The sequence below is a fragment of the Eleutherodactylus coqui genome, chromosome 2, assembly GCF_035609145.1.
Source record: "Eleutherodactylus coqui strain aEleCoq1 chromosome 2, aEleCoq1.hap1, whole genome shotgun sequence".
Taxonomy (NCBI): domain Eukaryota; kingdom Metazoa; phylum Chordata; class Amphibia; order Anura; family Eleutherodactylidae; genus Eleutherodactylus; species Eleutherodactylus coqui.
Genome location: NC_089838.1, coordinates 170,475,973 through 170,494,336, shown reverse-complemented (window position 1 = coordinate 170,494,336; position 18,364 = coordinate 170,475,973). Strand labels below are relative to the sequence as shown.

The window sequence follows — 18,364 nt, the reverse complement described above, 5'->3', positions numbered from 1 at the left end:
CTACTGGTTACGCTGCTATCCCGCACTCTACCTGAGCTGACTCTTCCACTATATATATATATATATATATATATATATATATATATATATATATATATTATAATGTGTGTGTGTATAGTGGCACATCACAGAGCAGGAAGAGAAGATACCGGACGGGTAAGAGAGAGGTCACTGCAGAGGTATGGGTTGCATTCCCGCTGCGAGAATCTGTCGGAATTCGACCGGTCGTGTGCATGAGGCCTTATTGAGCATATATATAATAAAAATATGGAACAATAAACCTCTTCTAAATGAGGGAGAAAACACTCTGCTCAATAAGGCATCATGCACACAGCCGGTCGAATTCCGACTGTGAGATTCTCGCAGCGGGATGTGACCTGTGCCTCTGCAGTGACCCCTCGCTTACCCGTCCGGCGTCTTCTCTTCCTGCTCTGCGATGTGCGGGCTGGCGCACAGCCGCACATGGGCAGAGGAGAGACTGTGTGTCAGCTGAGACTCGGACAGAAATACGACGGGCCGCAATTTTGTTACCGTGTGTATTTTCCACGATCAAAAACGCAGCTGTCTGCATAGGATTGCGTACATGCAGACAATCCTATGGCAGCGATGCAATGGCGGAAATTCCTCGTGGAATTTGTCTGTGGGCACTGGGCCAAAGGCTTACGGTTTGCAAAGAAGGGAAAATAGATGAAGATAAAGGTGTTCATAGTGTGGTGGTAGCAAGGTAACTGTCACTTGTAGTCTTTTTTGAAGGGGTCGGTTTTCAGAATAGGATAGGATTATGTGAGTAACACAGGAAATGAGGAAGGGCGTACTTTAGTATTTCTGTTGACTTGTAGTTGAGAATATATCCTGTCAGACAAATGTTTTTAAGCTGGGGCAGCAAGGGTGGCTACTGCCTTTGTTGGACTGGTTAACATATGAAGCTAGTGATTGTGATTGATCAGTCTGATGGAGATGTTGAGTTGAATAGGGAATAATGTGATATTCTGGTACAACTCCTTTTAAAAAGGAAGTTTTTGCCATCCTACTAAAAGTCAAAATTCTACTATTAAAACTAATCTTGTTGCTCTAGATCTACATTTAATGGATAATAGAGTGGTGTGCTACTTATCTGGGGGTTTTGCTGGCACTATGCCAGAAGCTTTGAATAGAGTTTCTGATACAGATGTGAAGAGAGCCTTAAGCCCCATTTACACTGGACGATTATCGCTAAAAATTCGCTAATCGGCGATTGTTTTAGCGATAATCGGTGCGTATAAATGGGCGCAGGGCACCTGCATTTCGGGCACTTTTTGCTGATCGTTAAAATCAAGCTCACTTAAAAATCATCGCTCATGTTTATCAGTCGTTCTCCACGGGGAAAGTGCTGATAGCATTGTTTCCCCAGTGGAGAGCAAAGGATCTGAGCGCAGATAATAGCCTCAGGCTATTAGACTGCGTTCAGCGAAGGCTTCATTTTCATACATAATTTGTATTTAAGTAGCTGAGTAGTTACTTAAATACCAATTATTTTTTTATGCAAAATAATCCCTCAAAGCTGTCGCTCAAACTGTCGTTTGAGCAATCTTTGAGCGATTTATCTGCTCGTGTAAATGGGCCTTCAGATGGTTTCTCGGTTGAGATAAGGTCCTTTTACACAGGATGGTTATTGCTCTGGTTGTTCAGGCTCCCATGGGGTTTTCAACTATAATCACATTGTGTAAAAGCATGCAGAAACTGAATGACTGGCTAGGAATCATCCAGTCATTCAGTTTTAAGCATACTTTAAATGCTGAACGACCATCGTTTGGTGTAAACAGCAGCTGTTCAGTACTGAGCAGCCACTGCTTACAGTAAATGGAGAGGGGCAGGAGAGCAGGGAGTGAAATCTCCTCTAGCCGCTCCACCTCCCTGCTGGCTGCGCTGTGGGCGATCCAGTGATACTCGCTCCTGTGTAATAGCATGGGAGTGAGTATATACAGGGATGAGTGTCGGGCATCGTTTGTCATGTACATTCTCTTGGACTGTTTGCTAATTCACATTCCACATTACTGATAGGCAATCTGGAAAGAGGACTGGAGGTCTCCTTAAACAATACCTCCTATTGTGTACAAAGGATCGGTTTCCTGTTTACTAATGTGATGGTAGTCATTTTAAGGAACCTAGTGATTGCCTTCTAGACTAGACAAGCGTCTGTATATAATTGAAGTATTTAGGGATTTCTTTTAATCTATTCTTTTCAGTATGATTTTTTACTTTCCAGGGAGCCCCTTAAAACGATTCTTTATTAAATGTATTGCAATTTTGTCTTTTAGTTTTTCAGATGTATAATTAACAATACGGTGAATATAGGGAGCAAAACGTTTTGGCAATGTACTGTTAGAGTAGCTCATAATGTCCGTAAAATAGTTTTATGAATTTCATACTGGTTTACTTTTTTTTAGACATCTTTAGGTTTGCTATGTATTTCTTACTACACATAGATGAATTTTTAATTTGGGGATAATACTGCCATGTACTCTCAGTATTGTAATATAACTGTGCCTCGTTTTTTTCACATGTATTTTGTTCTGTAGGGGGAAATAAAAATCACTTCTGCGGGAAGTTACTTTTTCACAGGTTTAGGCTGGGTTTACATGGGGTGGAATTCCACCCGCAATCTTAGGCCAGATATTAAGCAGCAAGTTGAAGATTTGCAAAAATCTCGTCCACACTCTGCGGACAGTCCATTGCGGCCAGGCCACGCTGAAACTCGCATGCCTTTGACTTTCTAATAATTGTACAATGATTATGTAATTAAAATTCACCTACCATAAAAAAAAAACAGTAAAGTTGTTAATAGCTTTCTGAGAGGAGCTTTTCCTAAATGCAGAAGTATGGCTAAAGGCTCACGTGTTGTGGTGTTGTGGTGCAGACATTCAGTTTAGTCCCACCATCTACAGTGAAACCATAAATCTCACCCTGTGTACATTTGTGTATACATCATTGCTCATGCATGCAGACCTACCGTGTTTCCCCATAAATAAGACTTGCTCCTAAAATAAACCCTACTCTTATAATAAGCTCTACCCTGATTTATGTGGGGGCTTGAAATATAAGCCCTACCCTGAAAATAAGTGCTAGCTACACTACATAAAAAAAAAAAGCAGTGCATTACCTAGCAGGTGCCATTCAGGTCCGCCCCACTGGTTTCAGAGCTTCGGCATTCTTGCTTCAGTCCGCAGCCGCCAACAAAAGATCGCTTGCTGTTAATTGGGAAAGCAGCTGGAGGGACTTGGACGGTGCCTGCTAGGTAAGAATGATAAGACATCCCATGAAAATAAGACCCAGTGCCTCTTTTGGGCAAAAATTAATATGAAATGGTCTTATTTTCGGAGAACTTTGTACGTCTTCAAGCTGTGCAAAGCTGTATTATGGTTCTTGGAACACTCTGTGTAGCTCTACTGTACCTTTTGTATGTCACAGTTTTTGTTTCTAAAAAACTCTGTAGAATTTTATCAGTAGAAACATTGTAGAACCTTCTTAAAGGAACCCGAGAAAGTAGTGAGGAGGGTAAGTATATGGAGTAAGTAGTGCAGTGCTTGGGCTGTGTAGATTCACTTAATGGAGACTACATAGGCCTCAATTTTATGGACAATGACTGCTGCAAACCCTATAGCAATGCCTCTACTAATCCCAAAATGTATTAACATTTATCCTGGTAGAGAAACAGCTGGAACCAATATTCCCCTTGGAGTCTACACTAACTTGTTTCCATAATCACAGACATAATTTATGGATAGCACCCATGAAACAAAGTGTCTGCTGCCAGATACATGCTTTGTCAGGGACTGCGAGCACAGGTTTACTGAATTTTGGCTGCTAGATTTCTAAAACCTAAAATGTGTAACAGTATATAGGATGCGCTCTTATCACTACGTCCTGCAATGTTTCACTTTTTAAACACACAACTTTGAATACAGTTCTTGCTGATCTTTAGCATCCACATAAACACTGGTTGTAGTTAGTCTTGTTGGCACTGTTTAAGAGAAGTGTGTATACTGCTATCTGTGCTCTCTGGTGACGAGGAGTATATCGATAGAAGTACTTGTTAAGCTGTTTGGAAAATTCTTGTAGAATTTGACCTTTCTATATCTGTTTTCTTCCGCACATAATTGATATATCCAGCTGTTTGTCAAAAAGCCTTTGAGGGCTTCGTTATGATAAGTGTTTCATTCATTTATTTATTTATAATCATGTTGTCTGTCATGAATTCCCATTTTAGCAAATGCTGGTTATAAGAATTGAGCATTACAATGGACAAAATAATTTAAATGACTTGATGGGACAACAGCACAAAAAGTGAAATCGGGAACAGTATCACTTTCCGAATCTTTACAGACGAGCAGGAGTATACTTGGCTAAGGCACTACTTGCTAGAGTAGTTAGCCTTAGCGAGTATACTCGCTCATCTCTAATTCTAACCCATTTTTTTTATCATTGTGCGGACCTGAAACTCCATGTTAGAATTGTTTAGGGAATAAAAACACCAGGTTGTCTTGGGTGGCAGAATCTGGCACCATAATCGGGGCACAGTTTGGTATGTGTCTGCCATTCTATTATGTAGAATATTGAATTACAGGAAATGGAATGCATCAGCCAGTCAGTCTCTAAATTAGTATGGAAATGTAGATGTCATAGTAACTAAATCTAAAGCTGTTCTGGTATTGTACTCCACTGTATTCTACGGATTTGATTTCTTGGCCTCCATAAGAAAAAATTCATTCGGCGTTATTGAGGACTTGTGGAGTTTAATTGGAATTTGCTGGAGTTTTTTTTTTCTCCAAAGAGCTAAGCATGAGAGCTAAACAGGCTTTGACAAGATTGGTAAAAGAACAATTTCTAAATTAGATATTGATTTCTGTGTGCACCTCAACTTTGTTGTGCATGTGTTGAAGGATAACTTTGGTAAAAATGCTTAATATTAAAGCATTCATATAATTTGATGTGGAAAAGCCTTGTTTGATTTTTTTCATAACCTTTTTCATTGTGCTGACACTGTAATAATGTACAATTTGTGGAGAATTAATGTGAAAGGACACCTGCAATATTGTGATTGTTATGCTGGTATCATTACTTTGCAGCTTTGGAGTTTGGCACACCTCCAGAGTTCCTTTCAATAGCTGAAATAATTTAAAAAAAAAAAAAAAAACTAACGCTTTAAATACGCTTAAAAGTATTATGTCAATTTATATTTACATAACTTATTGACCGAGAACTGCTTGCTTCAGTAGGTTACCAATTGAAACTCTCTAGAATTAGAGATGAGCGAGCATACTCACTAAGGGCAATTACTCGAGCGAGTAGTGCCTTATTCGAGTAGCTGCCCGCTCGTTCGTCTCTAAAGAGTCGGCTGCCAGCGCGGGTGAGCAGTGAGTTGCGGAAGTGAGCAGGGGGGAGCGGGAAGGAGAGAGAGATCTTCCCTCCTTTCTTCCCTGCCGACACCCGGAACTTTTCCTTCTGAGCGGGCAGGTACTCGCTAAGGACCATGCTCGCTCGAGTAATTGCCCTTAGTGAGTATACTCGCTCATCTCTAGCTAAAATTACTGAAACTTATGGCAATTTTCATAGGACAATTTTGGGTCCGGAAAAACTTTAGTGACCCAAAATGCAATGCTTGTAAATCTATGAAATATCCTTTACACATTGCGCAAGTTAAAAGTGCTGTTTGGGGTTGGTTTTAGATAATGTTTCATGCATGCCATGCTCTTACACAGGTATATATACAGGCATCATATGAGCAATCTCAGCATGTCTACTTGGCTTAACAAATGAAAGCTAAAACATGGCCTCACACTGAGATTAATGTGTGAGTGTAGGGGAGGATGTAAAGAGAATTTGTATACATCCGCTAGCTTTAGGGTAAGGACACATGGTTTGGTGCTACAAACGTGAAGCTTGCCCAATGGGCTCATGATTTTACAGCTAAATCATTTGGCCATTGGCCACTGCGAGTGAATGTGGATTGACCATACTACGGGACTTTATATTTACTATGGTAGAGAATCTTATTGTTGCACTAACATCAAAGGTTGTGTCAGGTCACAGATTTGATAACCTCAGATAACAATCACCTATTGTGAATGTTCTGCTTATAACAGTAAAGGTTCAACACATGAGAAAGGGGAGCATTTGTGACTGTCAGTGAAGTGTGGATGGAGTTATATTCTCTTACTAAAAATTAGTGGTTAAAAAAATCCATATTTAATTGTCCAAAATAAGACAAATATTTAGTATAAAAACGTTTAAGATAATAAGGCATTTTATTCTTCAGACCCAGATCATTAATAAAGAGTCTTTCACATCACACATATCAAGCTATTTTAAGATTTAACTGTAATTTAGGCCTCATAGATATTCTGAATTGTGCTGAATTATTTTTAACATTAAAGGTATAATCCATCCTTTAAAAACTGATGGCCTATCTTTGAGAGGATGGAAGGCTGAGTCAACTTTGAGAACGACTACCTGAACCATGTGGGATACAATAGAAAGCCTGCAGCAAAAATAAAATTAGAGCTCCATGTGAATATACCCTCTTAGAAGTGATGCTTGTTATATAGGTTTGCAATGATGATTACCTTTCGTTGGATTAACATATTGCTCTTCAGTTAAAAGGTCTGTAAGTCCATTTTATATCGATGTATTATGGCATTATGTGGCTTGTGTGTCAAGGATGGGGATCAGATCCTTAAGGCTGTATTCAGATTGCCATATGTGAGTTTCACCCTAGAAACTTAGGCCCAAACAAAGTTGAGCAGACAGATGCTGTCTATGTGCTGTCCAATTTTCATGGAACCCATTCATTGCATGCCCTATTTTCTAATGTGAAAAGGGACAACAAAAGCACATGCAGTTTTTTTTACATTGTTATATTTATTTTCATTTACATGGACAGTTGGTCCGTGGGCAAAAACCGTGTTCATTTGAATAGTCTCATCGTTTGACCGGTCCATGTGCTGTCCTTGGAAATACACCCTTCAGTGAGATCAGGAAGTTTGTCTCTGTGGGGCCCTACTGTGAGATCAGGAAAACGTTTCCGGAAGTTTTTCTTTGGAAAACAATTTCCTTATTTCGTGGCCTATATAAGGCTTCCTACACCCTTGTTATCTCTTTAGAGCCAAGGTAGGTGGCCAGTAGACTTAAAATCTACTGCTAGAACTCTGACAACTTCTAATTACTTCTAAGCGTCATTTACATGGGACCATTATCACACAGATTCGTTTAAATGAAAATGCCTGATAATCTTTAGGCCCAAAAGCAAAAAACATTGTATACTTTTTGTTATCAACCAGCAGAAAAATCATTCCTGGATCACTGACTTCTCGCTGTGTGAATGCTCCCCGCTCAGCACTTCACATAGAATGTGAATCACTGAGCGAGAAGTCAGCAGTGATCTGACTGTCGAAACACTCTGCTTAAGCGCTAACAACCTTAGCGGTGACCTCGTTTAGCAGACTGTCGTCCCATGTAAACCCAGCATTAGTTCAACAATCTTTAGTCCATGGTTTCAAATTTAAAGACATGAAGCTTAAAAAGTTGTACTACAACTGCGGTAATTCTTATTACCATAGTTCTCCAGGAGGTTTCTGATATTTTTAGATGTGGACCTATCCCATCCTTCTCTGCTCCACTAATTAGCTTTATTCATAAGATGTGAATTCTCTTTACAAATATATCATGCCTTCATGGTCCATTTTTGAAAGAAACATTTGCAGGCTTACCGTGTTTGATTGTAGTGTACTGTATATGTGTGTACAACACAGATCATCGTGTGAAACTTTGCCAACTTTGAAAGGTCTTCTCCTTCATTGCTTCCAAGAATATAAATAACTGTATAATAGTAGAATGCCAAGGTCCCAAGATCTGTACTAAAGACATATGTGTTAGGTCATTGCTTCATACTGTAGTTGTCAACTGTTGCTTGCATGCTCAGACACAGTTTGTGTTGTGTTGTCTCCGGACAGACAGCCCTTGATTTCATCTATGAAATATAAATGCTATTAAACCTTATATCATATTCTTAAAGGGGTTCTGATTTAAAAAAAAAAATTTTTACTCACCTTGCCTGGCTAGGACAGATCGCCAGGCATGTCCCCTCCAGCCGGCATCTTTTTCTGTGGCTTGTAGAAGCAGAGCAGGAGCAGTGAAAATGACCACTTCCTGCTCTGCTCCGTCCGTCAGCCACTTCCGAGGTGAACGGACGGGCCTCCCCCACAGCAAGCGCGTCACAAGCAGTGCTTGCTGTGGGCGGCCCGTCCATCCTGGCTGAACTCCGAGATTCTGCGCGTGCGCAGTGGAGACGCGGCCTGTCCTGACTCCTGTCAGAGAGCACCTCTCCACTGCGCATGCGCGCGATCCCGGAGCAGCGCGGCTCGTGGAGGAAGAAGAGGAAGAGCAGCGCCTGCTGGGAGATGACCCCCCTGATGACGACGACAACAGAAGAAAAGGTAAGTATTATGTTTTTATGTTTTAGCAGCCATTAAACTGTGGGTTCCCTGTGTCCATTAGGCAGACCAGGGAACAATGGCTGCTAAAGCATAAAAACATTATTCATGTCAGAACCCATTTAAACCATTAATGATCAGAAATAAACAGTCCATCTATGTGAACATAATGTTATTCTTATACCGCTCAAAATATAATTTTTGTTTTCATCTAAATCCTCCTGCAGACTTTGCTTTTAATGCTTATTTAATTAACCAGAATTTTTAAATTTGTAATCATTTCTTTATAAGCCCCTACATTTACATGATTTTTCTTCTTAAATAGAGGAATTCCAGGAAAGAACTGTGGAATCATCATGATTACTGCTGAAGAGCTGAATAATTGTAGAGTAAGTAGCGTGTGCATTCATTTTCTTCCAGCACCATAGTTACCTTCTGTCCTTGTTAGACTATAGAAGACTTCAGGTATACAATATTAAATTATAATCCTAACGTCACACGGGCAGTAAACGCTGAGGAATTTCCGCTGACAGAATCAATGCAGAAATTCCACAGTTTTACAGTACAAGCTAAGAGGGGAGACTTCAGAAATGACGCATGACACTATTGAGGAGCGATATCTCAGGAATGGCAAAGCTCTGGAAGCTGATAAAGGTATCTGCATTCAATGTAACAGCGCACATGTAACTATGTAAACTACTCGTATCACTAAATTTAGATGACAGACTTTCTTTAACCCTTAATTAACCATATTATATTACAATATTAAATCATTAAAATATTACTGATGCTGCCATTAGATTCAATACAAATATAGGTCTTGCCTCTAGTTCATGCCACGAGGAACTTTAGTACCACTTTTCATGCTGAAAATATGCGCGTCTGTATAAATTGTGCTGCCAATCTCCACCTCGCATAGGCTTGTTGACTCATTCCATTGCATAAAATGAAAAACGTGAAACATCTCCTGCATGTATATTGACAAAATGTCATGCAGCCCCCAGTGATTGTACCGTAGCATTTGTTTAGCAATGTATGAAAGGTGTTCCGCTAATTTGGTTTTAAGCATTTGTGTTGTACAACCTATATACTTAATATGAGAAGACTTACCAAAAATACAATATATTACATGGTTCTTTCTACAATGGATGGATGGATGGATGGATGAATGAATGAATAGAGACAACCTGGCCCGAAACAAGTCTGAATTACAAAGTATGATTGACTGTATATTTACATACTACACATTGATTCTGTCCACATTGAAAAAACCTTTAGTTGACAGCGATGTAGTTTGTGATGGTCTAATGCTGTATATGCCAGGACATAACCATTTTAGTTGGTATGGTTTTGCCTTGCTTGGCTACAATTCTGCACTCATGATTGAGAATAGTAAAACGTTTTTTACCTTAATACCGTACCAGTAGATTTTTGTAAAGAAATCAGTTTCATTTGATAATTATGGCTATAGGCTGTGGAAAATAAGCATGGACTTAGAATTTTATTTTGAGTATCCTTCAATAAACTATCTTAGTTTTTTTTCTCGACTGCGCCTGCTACTCTATTCAACATCTATGGTTTAAAACGTCTAGTTTTCGGGCATGGATTTCAATCTCAATTTTTTTTTCCTAATCTGATTTGTCCAAACATGAACATTTAATTTTGGTTTATTCCCCTAAGGCACACGTGTGAAACACAAAGCCTGTGGGACGAATCTGGCCTGCTGCATCATTTTATGTGGCCCGCCGGCTGTGCATCAAAATAACAAGAATTATACTGCAGCTCTGGTCCAGTGGCGGCAACCGCTGCTGAGTTTGCGACCACTGATCTCTCACCTCAGTGCAGATGCTGGCGGAGCAGTGCAGAATCTGTGACCACTGACCTCTTCCCACTAGTATCTGCACTGAGGCTAGAGATCGGCAGTTGCAGACTGTGCAGTGGCTGCCACTGCCGGACCGCAGCTTCTGTCGCCAGTCCGTAGCTGTAGGCTGGGTGAATGTAAAGCCTGTAGGGATGCTGCCTGGCCAGAGGCCAATAATGTGCAGCCTAGTCCCTACTGTGGGGGTCACTATTACTACTGGGGCCCTTATAGAGGACACTGTTACTACTCTGGCCACTATGGGGGTCACTTACTATGGGGGTTACTGTTACTATTGGGGCCACTGTGGAGGTCGCTATTAGGGCTTATTAAGACAGGCATAATGCATTTTCGACCGTTCAAATACACTGCATATTTGCGCAACCAAAAATTGCTTATGCCTGTGTTTTTTGCCGCAAAAATGAATGCTGATAGGCTCGTTGACATCGCGGACATCTATTCTCTTCAGCGGACAATTGCAGTGCATAATACACAGCAAAATAGATAATGAATGAGTTCTATTTACTGTGTTACATGCACAAGAATTTTGCGCATAATACGCTGTGCAAATACGCTAGTGCAAGCAAGACCTTAATATACAGTTAAAAGCAGCCTTTTGAAAGCAACCATAAGGCTAATGTGGCCCTCGGTGAACATTAGTTTGACACCCCTGCTCTAAAAGGACTGACTTGGTAGTATACTTAGGATGGTTAGGCTTGTTGTAAATAGAAGAAAAAACTTTATTATGGACACTGTGCACAACCAAATTAAATTATTAAAGATCACAGAATCTGCATAATTCCGTTTCACAAATCTCAGGTAATCTGGATTATCATTCACATATGTAAAGAAATCTGGTACGGGCGCCCCACCGAGACCCCAGATAATACCAGACGATACTATAGCAGAAAGGATTGACCTAAGGAAAGATGTAATTCTTCCAATACAGCGTTGTCAGATTTGTTAGGATATGTGTGAACTTTGAGCCCTTAGGAACGCTTCAGATCAGAGAATCTGCATAATTCCGTTTCACAGATCTCAGGTAATCTGGATTATCATTCACATATGTAAAGAAATCTGATACGGGCGCCCCCCCCCCCCCCCCCCCCCCCGAGACCCCAGATAATACCAGATGATACTATAGCAGAAAGGATTGACCTAAGGAAAGATGTCATTCTTCCAATACAACGTTGTCAGATTTGTTAGGGAATGTGTGAACTTTGAGCCCTTAGGGACGCTTCAAATCTGAAGATAGAAAGTAGTGTGAAACCTGAAGTATGTATGTGTTAATAAAAAAGTAGTAGCCATTACAAAGAACTCACACTTTTGAATAGGCACTATATTTAGTAAATGATGTTCTATTTCCTGTATGGCTATGGAATGAGAGATACTTGACTAGAACAACACAACAGCCAGTGTGATCCAAGAAGTTTGGAATCAAGAAAACTGAGACACGTTTTGAAGTACTTGTTGGCTATCTCTAAGATATCCTGCGGCAAACTGAATCAAAGGTTGTAGCTAAGGATCCACCCACTGAATCTCTCACGAAGACGGCCAATGCCAGCTGCTATTGTGTGTAAAGGGACAGAAAGATTGAAAGATGATTGAAAGATTTAGCAATCTATTTGCATAAAGTGTTAATGGCCGTTAACACTTTATCATCTTCATTTGCATGTAACAGGATCTGCACAAGTTGTTTGCAGAGCCCAGCGTGTGTTTCAACACACATCCAGAAAACTGTGCAAAAAGCTGCATTGTTCTCTCCCGGCGAGTGTAAACATGCTGTGGGGAAAACCGCGTGCTGTCTACTGAAAATATAAATGTGTTTGCTTTAATTTAACCTTAAAATCATCGTTCAAGCGAAAATTGCATGATGCCCACGTTTACTTGTAACAATTATCACTCGCTTTTGGCCGTTGGAACGAATTTTGAGCGATAATCATTGTGTGTAAAAGGGCCTTTAGAGACCTTATGAAAACTAAGTGGGAGACAAAATGATTAAATTGACATTTAGCGTTGAGTACAGTTTTTTCCTGTGACAATGCAGATATCTTCTGCCTGTTGTAGGAGGGTGATTTTATTTATTTTTTCTTTCTTGCCCTGTTTTTTGGAAATAAAGTCAACAAGCCTATGCGAAGTGGAGATTATCAACACAATTTATATATAAGAAAGGCATTTTGGATCATGAAATGTGTCACGAACTGGAGCAAGATCTATATTTGTGTTGAATATACTGCAGCACCATTAATATTTTACTTTATTGATTTGATATCGCATTATGGTTAATTAAGAGTTCATGATGTGAACCCAGGTGTGGTTCCATTGGTTCATCGCGTTTTTAAATGGATGTTTTTTTTCACTTACATTTTATGGAATGAATAAGAACTGCAAGGTTTGAAATGCTTTGGTCTTACACAAGGGTAAGGGGTCTGTCAATCATTTATAATGTTTCAAAATGTCTACAATCAAGTATTGGATTTTACTCCTCAGTCTGAACGCCACATTCAACTTTGATTAATGTCCAAAAGGCACATTCAAGTCAAATATGTTTAAAATATGGAGAAACACAAACTCATGAAATTTCAAATTGCAGATAAATATCAGTTTGGAATTTTATACAATATTACACTACCCTACTTGTCATCGTTCTAGGGATATGATATGTCTGTAATTTTGTTTTTGGGTTTACTTTTTATAGAAAGTGAATATACTTGGTTGGGGTCCTCTGCTCTAGTCAAATTTAATCATACTAATATAGTCTAATTAGATGTTCACTAAAATTTCAAACAACTTGTGCTTATATGATAGCCAGTGTGATAACTAGCAAAACTGCAGTTTAACTAAAGTCATGTTTTTGTGTTGAAAGATGCCTTTAAAGTGCTGGCCGCTGGGAGTCTCCTTCCTACTAACTTGCTATCCACTGTTTGTTGTCAAGTGAGGTTGTCTCTGTTACTGAAAATGGCATGATGGAGAAAGAGGGATGGAGTCATACTGCTTATTGAATTTTATGAGAGCGGAGAGGAAGGGGAGGAGGGACAGAAGCGGAGACTCACACAGACATGCTGTTAAATCTAATGGTGATTGTTTTGCTGCTATTCACATCTCCCAGTGCTCAGTCCTGCTGTACACTGACCTATATGATGTGACATCTGTGTTTTACAGACAGCAAGCAGAATCTGTATGTACAGGGTATAGAAGACAACATATCAGCTAGAAGGCATCCACTCACCAGCTCAGAGAGAACTGAGAATCAGAAGTATAGCCTGCAGAGGGGGAAAACACAGGATACAAGTCATATAATAGCCAGAAATACAGGGTGAGTCAAAGGTGTCCATTCAGTTTGCATACATGTTTATTCTTTACAGATGTTACAGACTACAACTCAAGATACAATTTAAAGCATGTTTGATGTGTGCTCCGCCCACATCAAGACATTTGTGAACTCCTCCCAGTCTGTAAGCACACTTTTCCAAGACTTCTAGGGTGATCTGTTATCATACCTGGAAGATACTGTACAGAAGTTAAGATGGAGCTCAGTCTGCATTTCTTCCTGATAAATTGTGGCCTTCAGGTACGCCCACCAACAAAACGCACCTGTATGGAGATTTTTGACTCATCCTGACGTTATTTCTCATGCAAACACACAGCAGTTTATTCTGCAAAGTCTTCTGAAAACTTAGGCACACTTTAAAGTGAAGCGTCTTGCTAGCGTTTCAAACATCATAAAAGATAATATACATTTTTTCTGTACATCCTCTTTATGCACTTCAGAAAGTACATTTTTTATTATGTGCACAAAAAAATTAAAAAAACCTTCATTGTAATAGCACGTCAACTTAATAAGGGATTTATTTGTATAGCCTACAAATTTTTACTAAAAGGGGTGTCATAAGCAGGGCTTAAAAGCCTGAAATCCATGGTAGTCCTGCGGGGCCTTTACAAGGCACCAGGCTGCCATGGCAACCAAGCGACAACCTGTGATCTCATTGCAGAAGAGCTGATGGAAGACAAAGCTCTGATTCTGGCATTTAAAGGGTTAATAGCCCAGGATTGTAGTTATTTCTGATCCGGACTACTGTGGCCTAATGTTAGTGGTATTTGAGAGCCAACATCTAACATGTATTGAGTGGGCTTGCCTCCCAAACCTGCTTCATACTAACCCTATGCACATCCAGCGTTAATTATCATATTTGTATTTACATTTTCTTAGTTAGCAATAATTTCATAACTGGGTTGTACAGTCACTTGGGAGAATGCCCCTTAACAGTATGACGCGGACGATTCCACGCTAACAGTCGGTGTATGTAGGGACACAACCCTTTGACAAGGTAAATTGTGAATTTATTCTTCAGTTGTGAATTAATTTATTCAATATTCAAGAGGAATAACAGAGGGACCGTAAAACACCGATATCTAAGAAATAATGGTCCAACACTATTTTACTACAATTTGCAAATTAGGAGTGGAGATAAATTCTCTTTAATAATATGACTAGTAATTATTTTGAAATTATAGTACCAGTGTTTCTGGTGGTGCAATGCACCGCACAGCTCTGCTACATGCATGTCACATACACAGCACTGCTACATACATTGTTCATCCCATACAACAGGGATCAGAAGCAGCACAGCACTGGGGATGAAGTGTCTGTGAGGATGTCACCGTCCTGTTCTGACCCTGATCACATGACTGTGGCGCTCATCCCGAGTGAATGACTGACTTACAGGCTCCGCCCCTTATCACATGACGGTGACGTCATCACAGGTCCTGTATCGTTGTGCAGATTACAGGTGGACTACAAACCCCCTGTGGCCTCAATTGCTATGGAATACTAACGAACACCTAGCTGAACAGTAGCCGTGTGCGTACGGGACCTGTGGTGATGTCACAATCTTGTGATCAGTGGCGGAGCGTGTAAGTCATTTGCAATTCTCTCGTGAACGAATGGACAGACAGGTTGTCGTTAAGATTTGATAAAGCAAAATTTTTTATTTTCATTCCATCAATTAACATTGCTGTCCTATTAGCATATTTATAGGACATCAATCTAACCGAACTTCTTTCCTTGTTCAGTTAGAATTCCAATGACCATATAATTAGCACAATCTGTTAAAGCACACAGTATATCACAGATTGGGGTAAACAACTTGTGTCCACAAAATCACTGCATACATAAAAGAATGCTGCCTGATGTAAATTTACATAGCAAACTAAAATAGAGGTTTTTATAATGGCAAGTTTACTGACTTAGGGTGGACACCCATTTGCGTTTTTCTTGCGCGTTTTTTTTAACGCAACTGTCAATGGGACTTTCTAATGTTAAAAACGCATCACAAGTTTGTGCTTTACGATTTTTGTGCTGTGCGTTTTTAACATTAGAAAGTCCCATTGACTTTATAATCATAATTATAAAAATGCAGCTATATCACGTGAAAAAAAAAAATACAAGTGGGTGTCCACCCTTAAAGAGACTCTGTCAGAAACCTTTAGCCCTATAAACTAAGCTTATTGGCTAAAAGTAGGTGACCCACTGAGTCCGGGGATGTGTGTATTATACTTGCCTTCTCTGTCATTCCCCTGGTGTGAGTGCTGCAAGCTGCTGCTCAGTACATTAAGCGGCGCTGCTAAGTAGTATAAAATAATTACAGGCGGATTACTTGGTGTGGTACTTAATGCATTGAACGGCGACTTTCAGGGCAGATATTGAGGGACCAATGGGGAAGGTAAGTATAACATTTCCATACCCGAACTCAACAGGTCACCTACTTTCAGCCCAGGCTAAAAGTATGTAACAGAGTCTCTTGAACAGCACGTTGGTTTAGTAATTCACCTTCCATTGCATATTTCATAGTCTTTTAAAAATAACTTTGCATAAGACGTGTACCTTTCTTAGTTTGTTTTACAAACCAATGTTTCTCATAGCTTGTTTGCAATTTGAAGTACCGTTTTTCCCCAAATAAAATTAGGTTAAAAAAAAAAAAAGCAATACTCACCTAGCCGCCGATGTCTGAGTCCCTTGTGCTGGTCTCCAGCACTGTGGCAGGCTGCAGTCCTCAGCGCTGACAGGGTTCTCTTCTGGTGATGGGGCTTTGAATACCCTGCTTCTGGTAAGAGAGTGCTGTGATTGAATCAAGCGCCAGCCAATCAAAGCTGACGCTTGGGCATTCACATCCATTCAGTGAATTACCTCACTGAATGGCTGTGATTGGTTTATCGAGCGCCAGCTCTGATTCGTTGGCGCTCGATCCAATCACAGCACTTAACAGAGGCGGTGTATTCAAAGCCCCATCACCAGAAGAGATTCCTGTCAGCATTGAGAACTGCAGCAGCGTGTGAACCAGCGCAAGGGACACAGACGCTTGTGGCTAGGTGAGTATTGCTTTTTTTTTTTTTATGTTGTTGCTTATACTCTCCTAGCTGCCGGTGTCCCTCGCATTGGTCCCCGCGCTGCTACAGGCTGCAGTTCTCAGCGCTGACTGATTTTCTTTTCTCCTGGTAACTGGGCTTTAAATACCCTGCCCTCCGGTAAGCGCTGTGATTGGATCGAGTGCCAGCCAATCAGAGCCAGCACTCTATGAACCAATCACAGCACTTACCGGAGGCGGGGTATTCAAAGCCCCGTTACCAGGAGAAGAGAATTCTGTCAGCGCTGAGGACTGCAGCAGCGTGAGGACTAGCACAAGGAACACAGACGCAGGCGGCTGGGTAAGTATAAGACACCCCCCGAAAATAAGACACGGTGCCTCTTTTGAGGCAAAAATTAATATAGGACAGCGTCTTTTTTTCGAGGAAACACTGTAAACAGTGTGTATCACCTTGTGTATTAATGAATGTATTGGCAATAATGATGTCCTGCCATGGTCTTAGACTTGAACTATATTATAAAATGTTTTGTTAAAGTTATGCTTATTAAAGGCCTTATAAGATCACCCCCAAAAAATTAAGCGAACCCTTTTGGAATTACATTAAAGGGGTTGTCCCGCGCCGAAACGGGGTTTTTTTTTTTTTAAACCCCCCCCCCCCATTCGGCGCGAGACAACCCCGATGCAGGGGTTAAAAAAACCACCCGCACAGCGCTTACCTGAATCCCGGCGGTCCGGCGTCTTCATACTCACCTGCTGAAGATGGCCGCCGGGATCCTCTGTCTTCATGGACCGCAGGGCTTCTGTGCGGTCCATTGCCGATTCCAGCCTCCTGATTGGCTGGAATCGGCACGTGACGGGGCGGAGCTACACGGAGCTACACGGAGCCCCATTCAGAAAAGAAGAAGACCCGGACTGCGCAAGCGCGGCTAATTTGGCCATCGGAGGGCGAAAATTAGTCGGCTCCATGGAGACGAGGACGCCAGCAACGGAGCAGGTAAGTATAAAACTTTTTATAACTTCTGTATGGCTCATAATGCACAATGTACATTACAAAGTGCATTATTATGGCCATGCAGAAGTGTATAGACCCACTTGCTGCCTCGGGACAACCCCTTTAAGTAAGCATACACAGTGCAGATAGCAAAATTAAGTGAACCTCTGAGTTAATAAAGTCTCCAAAAGTTTATTAGCAAAATGTGTTTACAATTAAGGAGTTGGGATTGGAAGTGGGATTTCCACATGTGCTTTGCCCATTAAACAAAGGCACACAAGGCCTGGTGGTTGTTGTGAACCATGCCTTTATGGGAACAAGAGATGTGTTAATATAGATGTATGAAGTTGGAAAATGCTTGAGAGGTACAACTGCCTGTGTGTTTTTCCTTTATTTAGATTTATAAATCTGTAATTATGATTTAGATAACAATACAACCACATTTTATTTGTAATTAATGCAGAAACCCAGGTGATACAAAAAAGGTTTACCGTATATACCGGCGTATAAGGCGACGGGGCGTATAAGACGACCCCCCAACTTTCACCTTATACGCCGGTATTACAATGGAGAAAAAAAAAATCATTACTCACCTCCCCCGGCGTTCTGTCGCGCTCCGGCAGGATGTCGCTCGCTCCTCGTCCCCGGCGCAGCATTGCTTTCTGAATGCGGGGCTTGAAAT

The 18,364-nt window shown here is 40.7% G+C and overlaps 1 protein-coding gene across 2 annotated transcripts in view; it reads left to right on the top strand.

The window, feature by feature from the left end:
* Positions 1-18,364, top strand: part of CPNE8 (copine 8) — a 251,176-nt gene that overhangs the window by 144,505 nt on the left and 88,307 nt on the right. Inside the window, exon 7 of one of the 2 annotated variants that reach the window (XM_066591905.1) lies at positions 8,794-8,857. In XM_066591905.1, the coding sequence (XP_066448002.1) occupies positions 8,794-8,857 (64 nt within the window). Of the gene's footprint in view, positions 1-8,793; positions 8,858-13,562; positions 13,643-18,364 lie in introns of those variants that run through there. The other variant, XM_066591906.1, reaches the window with a different exon arrangement.